Genomic DNA, 19,076 nt, shown 5'->3' on the forward strand with positions numbered 1-19,076 from the left:
ATGGCAGCACCTGCCAAACCGCCGTCCCCTCAGCCGCTGCCCCGCTGCCCCGCCCCGTTGCGAAGGAAGCGGCGTCGCCGGTTGCTACGATGGCGGCCCTGTTGCCGGCGGAGCGAGGCTAAAGTGCCTCAAAAAAAGAGCCGAGAACCGCTCCCGGTCCCCCCGGTAGGGCGGCAGAGGGCCCGGGTCGCCTCATGGAGCCCAGCGGGGCAGCGCTCGGCCGCCGCCTCCAGCGCTGGGCAGCGGGCGAGGGGGATGCCATGGCGAATCACGGCGCGTATCCTTCCGCCGCCGCGGGGCCGGGGTCTGAGGTGGCCGGGGGAGCCCTCAAGGAGCCCACCACGGAGGCGACCTCAAGGGCGGCAGCGGGGACCTCTGCTCGCTGCCGAGGTCGTCGGGCTGCCCGGACCCCCTGTGGGGTGGTGGGGTTATAGGGTGGTAGGTATGGGGTGGTGGGGTATGGGTACAGGGCGGTGGCATCCTCGTCAGCATCCCCCCCGTCAGGGGCTGCCTCAGAGGTGGCTAAGGGTAAAACTCCTCCGCCGTTGTTTTTAAACAACTGTAACAACAAACTACCAAGTCAACTTTTCCATAATACTCTTCCTTGTTTTCCCTCTTCTCAGAGATACTGCCCTTGGGAATTATGTTTTCCATCCTCACTGGGAAATCTGTGTTTTCTGCAGTTTTAAGTAATGGTGTAAGATGTACTGACACAAGTTGTCAGCTCTGCTTGTACCGTACTACTTAAGGCATTATTTCAGTGAGGCGTGACTCTGTGGAGAGTTGTTATTATCCAACAAAAATAATTTCACCACGTAAACAACTAATCCTTTATATATTGGGGGGGGGGGGGAGGGGAGGTATTTTTGCTCTTTAAACGTCTTCATTGTGATACAAGCATCCATATGGTACAAATTTAGATAAGAACATCAAAATGTATCTGCAAATAGACTAAGGTGAGATTTTTCATCTGCACATATCATAAAAAGTGAGTGCAAAGCATCAGTTAAAATCGCTGGAAGTAGTAAAATGCAATTATATTTTTTCTCTGTATGAACATTGAGTGAGATATGACCATAATATATATTTATGGGACCAACTGTTGCATAGTTAGTAAAATGGCATATCAATTTTGTATCTTATGGATAAAGTTTGCCCTCTCCCAAAAAGACATGTCGAGTCAAACAGGCTATTGCATCTGGTAACGACCTCTTGGATACAGTTCCCATTGTCCTTAACACAAGACTAGGGACGGAGCTTTAACATTTCGTTTTGGATGGGATTTAGAAGAAGAGCGCTGGGCATTGAAAGAAGATCAAAAGCTGTTTCGGAGTAAGGCACAGAAATATCTGATAGAGACAAACAGAAGAAGAAGGTAAGTAGCTAGGGCTCCTTGGTTGCAGATCATAAAAAACTGAGTCAGAAGTTTGAGACAGGTCAATATGTTTCTATTGTGTGCATATTCACTTTGCCAAGCAGCCTCAGTGCTTTGATCAAGAGGCATCTAGGCCTTTTTTTTTTTTTTTTCTAAAGGACAAATAAATTATAAAGGGTGAATATTCAGAGGTACTATTCTTTGGACAGCCAATATAGTCACCTCTTATTGTATAAAATACAGGTAAGTAGGTAACTATCAGGTCCTCTTGTGGCTCTGATTTGCATTTATTATACACTTCCATTTTTTATTAGTTTCAGTTGTAACACATGAGCTCAGATATACGGTAAGAGCAGGCAGGCCATTGTTCCTGCTTACTAAAGTGTATGCAGTGAGTGCATGAAGCAACAGCTGGACAGCCTCCCCTATGGGATGTGGCTTTGTAATCCCACTGCCCAATGAATGCAATGCTAAGTCTCCCTAGTTAAGCAGTATATTTTTCACCAAGTTATTATGTACTGATATTTTTAATGGAACTTTGAATATCCTGCATTTCCTCATACGTGAAAATGCAACGTCGTGAAATATTCTGTGACAAATAGGTGAAGTAAATTGTACACTGAGATGTTTCAGTGCAGAGGTGTGGGTAGTTTGGTAGGCACAGGGGGCTTTTCCCTAGGACTTAGGTCATACTCTCATATACAAGGGGCTGATGCTGTGTGCTCTAGAGACAGATGGGTTCCTCCCTGAGACATTTCAGAGCCAGCCCCAGCCTCAGACCAGCTTTGTCTGCCTAGTGTTAACTCTCTGAAACACTTATCCCACATAGTACCCATATCAGGTGATTTGCTGTGCAACATTTATTTATTGACATGGGTTGAGAAGTCATTAGAGGCAGTAGATACTGCTTTACTGCTGTTTTTGCCTCACAAAAGCCCAGCATAATGTGCTGTCTGCATATATTTTGAAATATAAAGAAAAATGGAAGAGGCAGTAGTATCACCTGGGAGTGATTAAAGACCGTGTGCGATCCACAGCCTTTGCAGATAATAAACTGAGCCTCAGCTGAAAGATCGAATATCTTGTTTAGTGTTCTGGAACCATACTCCTGTAACACCATGCATCTCAGACGAACACTATTTATCATATGTTGGGCTTGAAATATTATACTCTGATGGAAAAGCAAGCACTAGACAGCCTGCATATTTTTGATGGACTGGGGTAGCTAAACTAATGCTCGTCGATACATAAATACATTTCCATATGAATTCATTGTGGCCTTAAGAAACAGTATAAATCCAAGTTACCCAGGTGAGCCAGTTAAAAATGTAGGTATGGTATTCATAGAAGGAAATTGTTTCCATTTGTGGTAACTGAAAACAAGTATCATAAGCAGTTCAGATGGAAATCTGTGGTGACAAGTCTTCTGCTAACTGCAAATGAGTTAGTTGTCTAATGTTAAAAAGGTAGTGAGTGCATACAGTATTAATAAACTGTGAAATATAATTCAAAACTTCGGGCCATTGCATATATGATGGAAAGCAATTTAGAAGTCAAAAGTTCATTGAAATCGAATATTTTTTTGCCAAAACTTATGGAGGTAGGAAGTGATTTATCTTCTGATGGATCAGCCATCAGGTTACATTCCAAACCTGTGTATGAGCTAAGATCCATTAGCTTTGTAACACATTGTAAAGGTGTTAGCTATGATGATGGTTTCTCAAGGGTAGCATGACTTCTTTAAGCTCCACATTCTCACCTGACAGCATCCTAAATTCTCCCTGACAGGGCTCGCAGGCACGTGTCAGAAGTTATTCTTGGCACAGTTGCTTTATAATTTCAAAACTGGAATTTTCTCTTGATTTTTTTTTCTTTCAAATATACAGAGGAGACGGGAATGCACTGTTTAATATGACAATTTGTTTTCTACTTCTAACCTTCACACAGAATGGCTGGGGTAGGAAGGGACCTCTGGGTCCATCTGGTCTAACCCCTGCTCAAGCAGGGACACCCATAGCAGGCTGCCCAAGATCATGTCCAGACAGCTTTTCAAGATCTCCAAGGATACTGTCAGGGTTCTTTGCTGCGCTGGCTCTTGTTCAACTTGGTGCCCACCAGGACCCCCAGGTCCCTTTCTGCTTTTCTGGTTCCCACCTAGGTACACCCCAGCATGTCCTGGTGCCTGGGATTGTTCCTCCCCAGGTTCAGGACTCTGCACTTCTCCTTGTTGAGCTCCACGAGGTTCCTGTCAGCCCACTTCTCCAGCCTGTTGAGATCCCTATGGATGGCAGCATGGGCCTCTGGTGTATCCACTTCTCCCGCAAGTTTTGTGTCATCTACAAACTTGCTGTGGGTACACTTTGCTCCATTATCTGGATGATTAGAGAAGATGCTAAACAGGACTGGACACAGCATTGGCCCCTGGGGAGCACTGCTGGGTGCCATGGTCACCATCCTGTCATCGGCTTTTCAGCCCCCTTTTCATCCACCTCGCTGCCTGCTCATCCAGCCCATACACCAACAGCTCGTCTACTAAGATCTTATGGGAGACAGCGTCAAAGGCCCTGCTGAAGTCTAGGTAGCCTATCCACTGGTCTCTCCTCACCTACCAGGCAGACTTTTCATTGTAGAAGCTTATCAAGTTGGTCAAGCATGGCCAAATTTAAGGTCACCCTTAAATTTACAAAGCCTCTCCTGAAAAGCAATTGCAGTGAATCTCCTCTTACAAACAGACCTAGGGAAGAAATAGCAGAGCCTCTGCTCTGTTCTTAATCTTGTTTTATTTAGGTTCTTTCTCCTTGTGTTGCACTGTGAAGAAAAACTTACACGTTTGGGTCTTTTGTGTATGTGTATGAGTTGGTTTGTTGGGTTCTTCTTGGAAGAACCACCACCAGTCTATCTTTAAACATGCTTATACCAAGTATGAGGCCAAGTGTGTTAGCCTCTAGTGCCCAACACTTTTTAAGCTAAGGAGATCTCCATATGCAGAGAGGTTGCAAATTGAAGTTTTCAATTTTTGTTTTGTTTTGTTTTCCACCTGTTCTAAATGGACTTGTAGTGAAATTTTACCTGACAGATTGTATTGACCTGTTGTCAATACATCTAAAATGCAGCAGCTTCAACATTAAAAATCATCCACTTCTGACAAGATGTGCTCAGTTAATTAATGTATTAGTAAGGAAAAAAAAATCACTTGCACCAAAAAAAAGCAGGTGTAGCTTTGGAAAGCAAAGCCTCAACAACTTCAGTCACAGATCTTTTTCAAGGTGAATACTTAAAGGAACCCATGCTTGCATCCTATCTGATGCTGTCAGTTTCTTTGCATCCTTGTACAGACCAAACTCCTTCGTTTTGTATTAACAACAGTCCTTCAACATAATGAACAGCCACACAGATTATCTTCACTTAAATTGCCTGAGTCACTCCATGATTGTCGCGCTAATACGTAATGTTGCAATTTCAAGACCAGTTTAAGAATTAAATGAGCTCTGGGGTAGCAGCTGACATATTTTGTTTAAATAACAGTATTTCAGAAATAAGAGCTACTGACTAAGCACATACTTTATAGAAATGAATAGGAGATCATATTTTGTGTTTCTATGCACGGAACTGCAGCCATCCTGCTGGTACTGCTCTGCAAAGTGCGTATCCCATTTCACCGTGAGGTTACTGGCTGCAGGTAGATGGTTGGGTCAGGAAGCAGAAAATCTTATGCAATTGTGTGCGTGCATTTTTAAATAAACCCCGCAGTTAGCTGCCATGGGTCAGTGTTTTGAATTACCTTGAAATCTGAATAGCTAACCCATCTGTTGTAATTGGGGAAGGAAATATTTTCCCAGTTTGTATCAGTTTTCAATCTAATCACTGCTGCTTTTTTTTTTTTCAAAAAAGAAAATAATAATTTTCAATGTATGCACAAGCTTTGTGCTCCACCTACTGGCTGATTATCACTGATTATTTAATAAAAGCTCTTTAAGTTCAGTTTTTGATAGAGAAACACAAAGGTTTTAGTGCCAGAAATGTGAGGGAACTGTTAGCACCTGGCAAGCAGAGGAGACCAAGTGTTAAGAATTTGGTATTGCTTTCTACATGAGAATGAAGCTGCAAAAAGCAGCGGTCAGTGCAACCACACTGACCTGTAATCCAGCGCTGCCACCGCTGCAGACGGGCCACAGGATTGTGCTGACTTTGCAAGGTCTCAGGCTGGGGGCTTGTCAAGTTTGCTCTGTCTAAACTTCTCGTGACCTGCCTGCAGCTTCGTTTTGCTTGGTTTAGCTGGGACAGCAATTTTTCTAATTGACCAGGTATCTGCGGCTAATTTATTTCACGTTGTTTGTCTTTTTATGGTATGAGCATGGTTTTATACAGATAGCAGTAACAAGCAGCTGTCTGTGCAGGATGAAGAATTTACGACCAACCTGATGACACAGCTCAGAGAAGCACAGGCCTGGTACAAGAGCAGAGGTCTCAGGATCTGGGGGCGCAGGTTGAGGCGTGGAGGAATGCAGGCTCGGGATGATAAGAGCTGGCACACAGGCTTGGCACAGGAGACCCCGCAGCTATAAACAACTCACCGCTAGTCAGTTAAAGAAATGCAGACCTGGAGATGGCAAAACTGACTTTAGGGGTAACAGAGAAAAACAAAATGGCATGTGGTACATGTAAAAGTCTCCCTGTGTGGACTGTTTGGATGGACTGTGGGGCTGCAGATGCATGAAGGAAGAGCAAAGGTGTAAAAGCATCACAGCAAACAAAAACGCTCCAAGTGGATCCTAAGGTGAGGGAGAAGAAAGCGTTAGCACAAACATCGTGTTGCTCCTGGTGAAGGGACTCTAGATGCTGACAACTCACTGCAACAGCCCAGGAGCACCAGAATTGGGACCCAGAAGAGAAAGAGAAGAGTGAGCATAACGTCAGAAAATGGGAAGGAACTAAGCATCTGAATAGCAGTTTCAACTATTATTACTATTGTTGAGTCTTTATCTGTATGGAAATATTCCAACTGTGTTATTATTTTTCAGTAACAATTATATCTGGGCTAACGGTGTCCAAATTAGTCCCTTAGGAACTGAATTATCCTAACAAAAAAAAATCCTGGCTCATATAAGGTAGGCTTCCTTTTCACTGATAAAAGAGATTTGGAGCACAGCAAATTGGTGGATAGTGTGGGCATCTCTGCTGTGAACCCTTGGGGCGTTTTGGAGCACAGCCCCCTGTGAGCCCCAATGGTCAGTCCTTCTGAAGCCAGCAGAGCACTTTGGGGCTGTCCCTTTTCATTCAGCAAATCTTCATCACAGAAGATGACAGAGTACAGTTAATGTGTGTTCCTATGACCCTGGCGAGTATTTCATTTAAATAAAATAATTGATTTACGAGCAACCTCCACAGAACCTTTTAATGATACGGGGCATTTCCTGTTTGCTCATGGATAACATTTGGATTGTGACACCCCATTCCACCCTTTCCTTGATCTTGCTGTAGTCATTAAGTGTACAGATACCCTTCCGCATCAACTTTAAATTATTGTGCACTGGTTTGCAATGAAGGTATGACAAAGGATATTTGTATCTTGATGAATATCACCACCTCAGTATCAAAAGGTTCATTTCATAGCATTCCAAATGCACTCTCTCTCTTTATATATATATTGTTTTGTGTTTTTTTTTCATCCAAGGCAGTAATAAGCATTTAGTCCACCTATGACTGTAGCATCCATCACTTCACTGTGAAGGTAATTTAATAAAATTAACCAGGAAATAGTTTTACCATCTGGTTACACTGTTTTTAGCATGAAAATACCTTCCACATAATGTCTGTATATGCTAAATCTTCTAAGGTTCATATTCCAAATTTGCTATAAACATTTTGGCAGCCGTTGCAAAAATTGCTGCACCAGCGGATTGTTTATAGTGGACAGAAAAACCAGGTTAAAAAAACACCAATCAGGAAATTCTTCTGCTAACTCCCCATCTTAAAGCCATGCTCTTTTGTCAATATTACATCTGCGATATGAACCAAAGTTGGTGGCTTCATCTGGTGGATGGACAAACATTTGTTTTAACTGGTTTTCTGTAAGATGTCGTTGTGCATTTGTGAAATGATTTCTTTTACATAATGCACCTGGGTTTCCCAATTTACATTCTGTAAGGTCAAGAAGTTAATGATGCAGGCTTCGTTGAGTATCTTTAAAGATACATTTCCTTCCAATTAAAACAAAATACTATTTCTCCCTCATGTCTTACTCCAGACTGCATCAGCAGTTGTACCTTCCCATTTCCAGCTATATGGAACAAGAGTATTTTTTTAATTCCAGCTGTAAGGAATGTGGAAGAGCGCAGCTATGTCATACTCCAAAATCCCTTTAAAAATAAATAGTGAAAGGCTCTGTCAGAATTTGCTCATTCCTTTTTGGAGTTATACTCTGGAGTTATTCCAGGTGCGAAGTTGTAGAATTTCCCACATGTCTGAATTTAACAGCTATAGTTCAACTAAAGTCTTTCTTGAGCAGCTTCTAGAAATATTAAGGAGATGGAGAAGAATGTTTTTAAAATACTTTCTGGGGTAAGCATGTCTGTTTCCTCAATTGTGATTTTCCTATACTTTCAGTCAACATAAAAATTATATAATATTGCATATTTCTCTATTTAACCCAAGTGAAACACAGAAATACTGAAAGCTGAAAATAAACTCTCATTCTGTTTCTGAAATTTCTAGATTATATGAACAACTAAAGTTATGTGGGTATATTTCTCTGAAGAGTTTTTCTGGTTTTGGATAACTGCTTGTCCAGCCTCATCTCATGCCTCATGTCAAATTATTCCTACTTGCTGAGAAGAGGTATTGCAAATGAAACCTGCAGTGATGGGATCATGTTTTAATACTATTTCTGACCATCAGAAAGCACTTCTGTGCTGCGCAGGTGAGGGAGCCCTGGCACAGGATGTCCAGAGTGGCTGTGGGGTCTTCTTGGAGTTCTTCAAGAGCCACCTGGACATGATCCTGGGCAGCCTGCTCTGGGTGTCCCTGCTTGAGCAGGGGTTGGACCTCCGGAGGTGGATTCCAACCTTACATATTCTATGATTCAGTTTCGGTTTGCATAAGTCAGTCTGCTGTCTTGTTCTTCATTTGAGCTATAGAGCTTTGTAATTCTTCATCTCTAGAAAAGATTAGGTGATCCTGCTCAGCAGTAGGGTTGGACGAGGTGATCTTCAGAGGTCCCTTCCAACCTCAGCCATTCTGTGATTCTGTGATTACCTTGAATTACTTAGGAATTCCTCTGGATTTTTGAAAGCGTAACTTTATTAAGTGTTACTTGCAATGTAAGTTTTGAATAGCTGCATGGAAGCCCTTTACAGTGCATTTCCACTTCAAAACATACATGTTTTGCCTTCACTTGCTGTTAATGCAATAATTGGTCCATAAAATTGGGAAATGTCAGACATTAGATTCAGTGGGTTTTGACAACTGTGCATATCTGTGTTTTCAAAATAGCAAAAGTTCCTTAGGTATCTGCTACTCTTTGGCTTTCAGGTGTAATAAAGTGGATATGCCTGTAAAAGTTGTATTTGGGAATTAGTTGGATATTTTCCTATTTTTTTAACTACTGTGCACTTACTGCCTTTAGACTTCCAAAACCCTACTATTTCAGATTACTTTCCTGTTTGTTTTCTCAGGTGAAATGGCAGCATTTTGAAGGGATACTAGGGAGTTTAAAGTTGAATATTTGAATTTTTTCCCTAGAAAGAAAATGGAAGAATAAATCAAATAGCCTGAGTTACGGAGTAACTCTGTTGAGGAGCAGCTTTGCTTCCAGTTGTAGTGATTGCTGCATGGCAGACTCATTAGAAGTTGTGTATTTAAGTATTGCTTTGTCTATGGAGGCACTGTGCCAGTGAGTTTACTGATAGAAGGTATGTTTTACTCAAGGAACCAATTTAAGTTTGTCAGCAAAAGTTGAGGCTTTTGTCAGCAAGAAGAAAAATTCCACATAGCTTCAACAAACCTGTGCCTACAGAAGAAGTTTGTGATTTTTTTTCAATCAGAATCTGCATTGCTTTCCAGCTGGTTGAAGGACACATTTTAAATGTATATGATATTAACACCAGATTCAGTCAATCATAGTTTCACACCACTCTATTATCCCACTTTGTGCTACTAAACTGATTGTTTTTCAGGAAGTTTCTCAACAATTAGAAGCTGATACTAACTCTTATGCATTTCTAGGTTAAAGCTGTAGTTCTTGTATGTTATTTCTGAAAACACCTCTTAAACTATTTCCTCAACAGCTCCTGAAAGGCACGCACACACAGTATTTGTAGTTCACCTTCCTGTAGGTTTGCCCACTGTGACAGACTTTGGTGGTAATGTAAAGAATGTAGTGAAAATGACACTGGTGACAAGAACTGTTTGAGTATGCATGTTAATTCATGTATAAGAAAGAATTACATCTCTGGTTGACGCTAACAAAGTAACAGGATTATGGTGTGTCTCTTCTTCATAACCCACTGTCCCATTTAGGTTCAGTCTAACCATAATAATCCAACTGTGCTGAAATTTATCACATTTAATTTGTGGACAAGCAAACTTCCGTTCCAAAACCACAAAATAATAAACTAGATGCTGATGTTTCTGTAAATGTAATTAGAAAACATGGGTATCATCTACTTTTGCTTCCTAAATACAGAGCCTTTGAAGAAAGACGGAAGCAAAAAGAAGACAAAGAACAGAGACTAAGAGAAAAAGTTCTGCAACAGAGGAGGATTAAACTTCAAGAAGCAACTGAGAGGTTCCAGCGTGCTCATCTGCCTGCTCCTCAGCACAAACAAATAGGTTTGTAAATTAAAATTTAGACATTATTCACAATACACATGTGGTTTTTTTTATGCTAATAAAATGTAGTTAAGGCAAAACAAAACAATTAACTTAATTCAAATTAATTGAATTAATAAGCAAAACATAACTGACAGGAAGCACAGGTCTGATTCTTATGACAGAAGTGGTAGAAGGAATGAAATAACAGCATGTTTGTTTTTTTGTTTGTTTCTAAATACCATATTGTGAGATATTTCTTTATATTCCAATCACAGCATGTAATTAGCTCCCAGGGATATTGTGTTTTCCTTTTTTTCCCCCAATTTTTCACTGCAGTGTCCTCTGCTTCTAATACTGCGATTTCAAAGTTGTGTATAAGATGTTACAAGGCCATTGAAAGTTACTGGGATAGTGTGATAATCCCCTGTGTGAAGCCCTGAATGTGAAATATTCAAGAATATGCATTTTGTTTATCATTAAGTAAAGGCAGTCCTAGTGTATATTATTGTATTACATAACTTTTGCTGAATTAGTCAGCTTTTTAAGCAGTTCTTTCACTGCTGGGAAGTAATGATCGAAGCAATGCAGTTCCTGCTTTCTGAGTTGGAATCAGGGCAGATTGGCAGGAGTTCTTAACAGCTTCAGCCAAGTCTGACTTCCAGTCAACTTTCCAGTGTTGAAACTCTGAAGATGTGGTATATTACTTAGAAATTCTTCAACAGATTTACTCTTCCAACTGCAATTGCGCCAGCTGTGAGGTAATGTCTCTGACTTCAAGATCAAATGTCAGATTAAAATAACAAAATAGAATGGTACTGTTTTAGGGCTTCTTCTTCATAGCCCTACTGACAGCCCAGACTGTGCAGCAATGATAATGAATCATAATTTTTTTCTTGGTTTTCCTTAATAGCAATTCTGTCTCTGCCACTTCTATCCTATGTTTGCTTATTTGTATGAAGCAAAACCATGTGCCTGTCTGGACTCTTTCTTTCTCCACTGATTCAATTCCTAAGTCACAATTTGGCCTCTATAAAACACCTGCAAGTCATAACTTTGGCTTAGTGCATGGACATAATAATCACGATGTGAAAACAAAGTTAGTGCTGGATTTTTTAACCACCCACTTTTTCAACAGTGCAGTAGAAAAACAAATAGAAAAACTGTTGACTAAATGCATTGCAATAAACACTTAAATAGACTGGGTTTTATTTCAGAGGAACATGAGATGTTCCAGCATGCCTAACAATGTTAAACCACTTTTTTTTTTTTTTTTTTTTTTTTTTTTGTAACAGTCTGGGTTTAGGCTTCCAAATTTAAGAATCTAAACCAAAACATGTATGGTAAAATATTCCAATTTATTTTTTTTTCCTTTGTGTTTTTTATCCTGATAACTCTAGTCCAGACAAAAGCAGCTTTTCAGCTAGAAGAAGCTCTTGAACAAATTAAAGGATCAGTTTTAACATCAGGATTGTACTTGCCCAGCAGAAACAAAACCACCTTCAGGTAAGCATTTTTGTTTATTCTGATGATCAAAAGAAGTAAATTACTTGGTGTATTCAATAAACAGCAGATGATTACTCTCTCAGAAATTGCAGGCCGTCTTTCTGTGGCAAAGAAGGCACTTCTGTGAAATGTTCTAATGAAAATATTATGAAACATCCTTAAGCTGTTTGCGTGCAGTAGGTACAACAGCAGAGGAGATGATACAAACCTTTTCCCTTCAGGAGAATTCTGGGAATAGTCAGGGTGAACCTGGTCCCCGTTCAGTTGTGCCTGACTCAGACTGTCATGGTTACTAAGGCATCTGCTTGAAGTACATGAAGTATAAAGTACTCTGTCAAGATACTTTCTTATTCTCATCCACATTTTTCTCTTTTGACAGTCAAGGATAGTGTTGTTTTCATATTCATCCCATGATCTTATCTTCTTTCCAGCTGTTGCTCCTTTCGATTTCTCATCCCTTATATGTATCTTGAACATCTTGATAACAATTTGCCCTGTAATTTTTTCTTATATCACGTACAAGTTGAATCCCAAACTCTTCACTCTACCTGAGCACTTTTTCTAAGATGCATTGCCTTATCACAGAACATTTCTACTGTATATTTTATCTGCTGTATTTGATACTCTTTCCTGACTATCACCTTTCCAAACACACATTTCTTCAACTATTCAGTTCAGTGTTTTATTTTTTCTGGTTGCTGCTGTTGTTATTACTATCATTATAATTATTTTGCACATGCTGTAAATTGTGCAGATGTTCAGAATAGAGATAATGTTTGTGTCCAGTGGATTGTAGCTATTAAAAAACAACAACAAAAAGGAAAAACTACCTGCCAAATACAAGTTGAAATTATGGTAAAAACATGTAGATATTTCTGAACACTACAGAAGCACCCATTCCTTTGTCTCATTTCACTCAGGCTTGGCTTAGGACAGCAACTCTGTGTCTTCCCCCTACTATCAAAATTTCTTTATTTATTTCCCAACTTTCTACAAACTTCTTGTGCTTCAAGGGCTCACAGGTCTCTCTCAGAACGTCTTCAAACCACTAACTCTTTGCTTAATTTCTTACAGGATTACATTGCTGTCACTATATTATAATGTATCATTTTTAAATTCGCTATCTTATAAGAACTGTAGTGCATTCTTTCCTTGATTTTCATTTCTGTAACTTGATTTCTTATAGAAATTAAGTTTATTTGTTTGTATGGAACAGGCTACACAGAGAAGTTGTGGATGCTCCAGCCCTGGAGGTGTTCAAGGCCAGTTTGGATGGAGCTTTGAGCAACCTGGTCTGGTGGGAGGTGTCCCTGCCAATGGCAGGGGATTAGAATTAGATGATCTTTAAGGTCCCTTCCAACCCAAACCATTCTAAGATATTTCTTTACAGGCTGTAATCCCCTAGTAACCAAATCCAAGAGAGAGATAGAGAATCTCAAATACAATTTTACTTCTCTGATTTTGAAAATGGAAATTATGCAAGGAAGAAACTATTCAAAGTGACCCCAGCATGAAAAACACTTTAAAGTTGTGTCCACATTGACCTATTTTGATTAGCGGGTCACAAGCCAGTCAGTATTGGTAAGACAGCACATGAATATCTTGGAACCTGCCACAGAATGTGCTGCCTCTTCTCCAGCTAGTAACTGGGAGACTTGGGTAGTAGCCTTATGAGGTGGGTGAAGGAGGATGTGGACAATGTGGGTACAGAAATAACAGAAAAAGAATTAAGTTGTCGCCATAAAGGTTTCTTTATAAGGGGCAAAGTGTGCAAATTATTATGAAATAAAGCTTTGCTTATTCTAATGCTAGCATAATTTATCTTTCTTCCTTGTGACAGAAAATACAGTAAGCATTTTTGTCTGCATCTCACACAACGCCTTACCCACTGTAAGCACTGTGATTTAAACTGAACAAACGCAATGCAGCACAGATTATTTTAGTCTGTTGCAGAAAATGTTAGCACTGGGCAGTTCCTGTTCATTTTTGACTGGGAGCCATAGTTCTCTTACTGTGTGGGTCACAAAAGTAGCATTTCTGTGTATTCAGACTTGGTTCCAAAAATTGTGTAACATTCTCTTAGAGGTCAAATAGATTTCTTCCAAAACAGTAAAGCAAAGCAAGTTTTGATACAGAAAAGCTTTTTCAGAAAGTAACCATTCACCAGTTGTGAGATGTAAACCTTTAAATATGTATAACAGTCCCCAAAATTTGGGGATAGCAAAAAACTTACTCAAATGAGGCAGTAGATCCCTTTCTATATTTCTGTCTATTCTTACAATTCTGTAAGCATTTAAACCAATACATATATATATCATCATTATAATTTACCCTCCCTCAGCAACAGAATGCATAGAATTCATCAAAAGTCCTCTTCTAAAGAAAAAAAATGAATATTGTTTTAAGCATGTAAGACAAATATGGCTGCATCGAGAATATCCCAAGAATATCCCAAGTTGGAAGGGACCCACCATCATGGAGTCCAACTCCTGGCTCCACACAGGACTACCAAAAAATTAAACTATATGTCTGATGGCGTTGTCCAAACGCTTCTTGAACTCCAATAGGCTCAGTACTGTGACCACTTCCCTGGGAGTTGTATTTGATTATGTTCAGTTTTGGGACAGAAACTAAAAATGACAAATCAAAATTATTCCGTGACAAAAAGTTACCTACAAATTTTTATAAATGTAACTGATCTAAACATTCAAATAGATATCAAGAAACTTTACCAAAAAAAGGAAAAAAAAGATTTGTGTCCACATGCATATAAGTCTGGTCCACAACAACAAAGTCTTCAACAGACAATAGGTACAGGTTTTTGGTTGACAAGGATATCTCCCGTTCAGAAGAATGCAGAATGCAGTTTTCAGAGTTCTAAAAATAAATTTGAGAAGTTGTTCTCCCTTTTTACTATCAGCCATGTCATCAGAAATAACAAATTCCTTCTCAGACTTTGCCAAACATATATTCTGACTGGGTCAGTGCAGTTAAGAGAACCTTTTGGAAGAGTTATATAAAATATTCTCAAGAAAGCTCAAGAAATGGAGAGAAACGAAAGAAAGGGATTATTGAGTTTCTGTACATGTATTAGGCATGTACAGAAACAAGAAACAACAGAAAGGATCAGTGTCAATTGCTAGGGAGTTCTACCTAAGCAGTCAAGCAACCAAGTCAAGCACTCAAGCACAGCTGGCAGCCTGCTAACAGTTATACTTCCAAAAGGCTAGAGGTTGGTTAGCCTGCGAGTTGGTGGGTTTTGGGGCTTGGTGTTTTTTGTTTGGTTGGTTAGTTTTTTGTTTGTTTGTTTGTTTGTTTTGCTATTTTAATACCTTTCTTATTGGTTAAAGCTACTTCACAGAATCACAGAATTTCTAGGTTGGAAGAGACCTCAAGATCATCGAGTCCAACCTCTGACCTAACGCTAGCAGTCCCCACTAAACCATATCCCTAAGCTCTACATCTAAACGTCTTTTGAAGACTTCCAGGGATGGTGACTCCACCACTTCCCTGGGCAGCCTGTTCCAATGCCTCACAACCCTTTCAGTAAAGAAGTTCTTCCTAACATCTAACCTAAAACTCCCCTGGCTCAACTTAAGCCCGTTCCCCCTCATCCTGTCACGAGGCACGTGGGAGAACAGACCAACCCCCACCTCGCTACAGCGTCCCTTGAGGTACCTGTAGAGAGTGATAAGGTCGCCCCTGAGCCTCCTCTTCTCCAGGCTGAACAAGCCCAGCTCCCTCAGCCGCTCCTCGTAGGACTTGTTCTCCAGGCCCCTCACCAGCTTCGTCGCCCTTCTCTGCACCCGCTCAAGCACCTCGATGTCCTTCTTGTAGCGAGGGGCCCAAAACTGAACACAGTACTCGAGGTGAGGCCTCACCAGAGCTGAGTACAGGGGGACGATCACCTCCCTAGCCCTGCTGGTCACACTGTTTCTTATGCAAGCCAGGATGTCGTTGGCCTTCTTGGCCACCTGAGCACACTGCTGGCTCATATTCAGCTGACTATCCACCATCACTCCCAGGTCCTTCTCTGCCTGGCAGCTCTCCAACCATTCCTCTCCCAGCCTGTAGCTCTGCTTGGGGTTATTGCGCCCCAGGTGCAGGACCCGGCACTTGGCCTTGTTGAACTTCATGCAGTTGACCTCAGCCCATCAGTGCAGCCTATCCAGATCCTCCTGCAGAGCTTTCCTACCCTCAAGCAGATCGACACACGCACCTAACTTGGTGTCATCTTCAAACTTTCTGAGGGTGCACTCAATGCCCTCGTCCAGATCATTGATGAAGATATTAAAGAGGACCGGCCCCAGCACCGAGCCCTGGGGAACACCACTAATGACTGGCCTCCAACTGGACTTGGCTTCATTCACCACGACTCTTTGGGCCCAGCTATCCAGCCAGTTTCTAACCCAACGAAGCGTGCGCCAGTCCAAGCCAAGAGCAGCCAGTTTCTTGAGGAGAATGCTGTGTGAGACGGTGTCAAAAGCCTTGCTGAAGTCAAGGTAGACCACATCCACAGCCTTTCCCTCATCCACCCAGCGCGTCACTTTGTCATAGAAGGAGATCAGGTTCGTCAAGCAGGATCTGCCTTTCATAAACCCATGCTGACTGGGCCTGATCGCCTGCTTGCCCTGCAAGTGCTGTGTGATGACTCTCAAGAGGATCTGCTCCATGAGCTTCCCTGGCACTGAGGTCAAACTGACAGGCCTGTAGTTTCCCGGGTCTGCCCTCCGGCCCTTCTTGTAGATGGGCGTCACGTTTGCTAGCCGCCAGTCAACTGGGACCTCCCCCGATAGCCAGGACTGCTGATAAATGATGGATAGTGGCTTGGCCAGCTCCTCCGCCAGTTCTCTCAGTACCCTTGGGTGGATCCCATCCGGCCTCATCGACTTGTGCACATCTAAGTGCCGTAGCAGGTCACCAACCAGTTCTTCATGGATAGTGAGGGCCACATCCTGCTCCCCATCCCCTTCCACCAGCTCAGGGTACTGAGTATCCAGAGAACAACCGGTATTGCCGCTAAAGACTGAGGCAAAGAAGAAAAACTTATTTCTTGCTTTTGTCATCCTTGATATCTACTTATTTCTCACTTCTGGTTTTTCACACGTTGGTTCCTATTCCTAGTGATCTTACCCAGTCAAGTTCCAGTTCTCTTCATTCTTGAACATATCTTGTTACAGACTCCCTGCCTTCCTAGTCTCTGATTGCTCATTTTCCTTGTCATTTGGCTTCCCGTGCTTCCTGGCCTCTTTAATTCCTGGGTGTCTGTCAGCCCCATGGTTCTGGATAATTCCTAACCTGTGGAAACCTGTGATTTCCTCAGTCTTCATTTGGGCTCACTGTGACCACAGTGCACAGCTACAGTAGCAACTCTGAAGATATTTTTTTCAGGTAGAAAATATAAATTCTTTCATGTCCCACAATACTGACACTACTGGTCATCACTAGAAGCAACATCTAGAAACAACAAGGCCTTCGTGCTGTCTGAAGTAAGGGAATATCTGACAGAAGCAGTATATAGTCATCCTCTATATAAGCCAGCCTTATGGAAAAAAATAGAGGTCATTTTCCTTCTTAAAAAAAAAAAAAATTCCATGTTCCTGTCCTGTAAATGACCAAACTGTTGGCTGACATTTTCTGGAATAATCCAGCCTGAGGCATTCACCCAACAACCCAATCAGAAAACTCTGACAATTTATAAATAACAGAAGAGAACGTTTAAAATGGAAAGTGTTGGAGAGTTTTAATGCTAGACAGTACAAATAGCACCACCTGTAGTTACGTGGAGTTCAGCTTTCCTTCACATGCCAGGCATTTGTTGGTGATGTATACTTTTGGAAAGGAACATGTTTGAAAGTGTATCATTGACGCATAGAAGTAAGCCAAAATAATAAGTTATTTGCTTGCATCAAGAGCCACAGATGACACTTCATCCTCATCAGCATCTAGAAACGGTTATTCCCATCAGGAGCAGATTTCAGCAATGGTTGGCTACGATAACACAATGCAGGAGAGCAGTACAACAGGCATGGATAGTAACCAACTTCTATTCCAGAAAAATCTGAAAGAAATGCAGCAGCTCCTAGAAAAACAGCATCTCAGCAACTTGGAGGTACGATATTTTCATGTGATTCATTGTATGATGTTTTTTAAATGTAATTCTTGAAAATGATATTCTTGAATATGATAAAAAAGAAAGACTGTTAAGCACACCTTACAAATTAGACAACACCTAGACACACTGCACTCTGCCTTACTAATAGGTTATTTATAGTTAGAGTATACATATTTTCAGTAAGAAATCAGAAATCTTTAAAAATGTTTGTAAGGATATTTTCACAAAAGCCTCAAAGACATCAGTTATGTTGTCTTTCTTTCTCTGAACCTAAGATTTGACTGCTAGAATTCTTGGCTCTGGAGTAGCTAGACATTAGTCTATCACAGGAGTCTTGTGCTAGCTCCAAACTTAAACTGGCAGCTTCCAGTAATGCACTTAAGTTTCTGCTTTGCTGATTGCTATAGCTCAGCACAAAAAGCTATAGCAATATAATTATGGTAGGTCAAATGTTGAGTTTGTTTTTGTTTTCCCTAATGTGCGGTGATTTCCTGGGCATTGACTTCAAGTCTCTTGAGATTCTACGTCCTTTTTTGTCATCTTTGGAATATATGTAAGTGTTCTAGTAACAAGCCATGGGTACATCTTAATTCCATGTCTAAATTAACTTCTGGACCCCAAATCAGTTTCAAAAGGCACCTTAGAAACACAGTGAAAATCCTGAAGAACTGAGGTCCAAAGTGATTTCCTTCAACTGCACCTTTATGTCTGATTTTAGGTCAGTCAGTGTTGTCTTTGATTTTGGAAATATCTTTCTTTAATATTATATTTTTTTGCAAACAAAAGGACATAATTTTGGTCTCACTCATATTTCTGTAATACTAAGTATGAGACTCATGATGTCTGAGATGACCTTGACACAATGAAGCAGCCTTGCTTTTACTCTGGAAATGGCTAGAGGTCATTGATTGACAAGAATTTGTCCAAGAACTTTTCCTTAGGAAAAAAAAAAAAAAGCAAGGACTTTTCCTTTTAATGCATCGTGATGCATTAAAAGGACTTTTGAAGGACTGTGTGCTGTTCAGATATATTTGGAGTTCTTTGATATTAATGTTTCCAGGCACATTCATCTCAGTCTTTGTACCCACTTTGTTCTGGTGGGGATTCATGAGAATCTTGAGAAGCCGATGGCTAATACAGAAAATCTCACTCAACTGGAGTAAATTTCAAAAAGGTTGAGGAGACAGAAGGAACATTTTGTACTGGCAAGGCTGTTGATTAGTATTCATTCTTTTATATAATAATCAGCTTTAGATGCTGCATATAATATAG

The 19,076-nt window shown here is 40.8% G+C and overlaps 1 protein-coding gene across 1 annotated transcript in view; it reads left to right on the top strand.

Annotated features, from left to right (window-relative positions):
- The window catches only part of CEP126 (centrosomal protein 126), a gene marked incomplete at both ends in the record, with an annotated part of 42,378 nt that continues 23,302 nt past the window's right edge, over positions 1-19,076 (top strand). Inside the window, 5 exons of the mRNA XM_082751597.1 lie at positions 1-438; positions 1,245-1,375; positions 10,059-10,204; positions 11,584-11,689; positions 17,603-17,801. Of these exons, the coding sequence (XP_082607723.1) occupies positions 1-438; positions 1,245-1,375; positions 10,059-10,204; positions 11,584-11,689; positions 17,603-17,801 (1,020 nt within the window). The remainder of the gene's footprint in view (positions 439-1,244; positions 1,376-10,058; positions 10,205-11,583; positions 11,690-17,602; positions 17,802-19,076) is intronic.

This window comes from Aythya marila, assembly GCF_965140915.1.
Source record: "Aythya marila genome assembly, chromosome: 1".
Classification (NCBI taxonomy): domain Eukaryota; kingdom Metazoa; phylum Chordata; class Aves; order Anseriformes; family Anatidae; genus Aythya; species Aythya marila.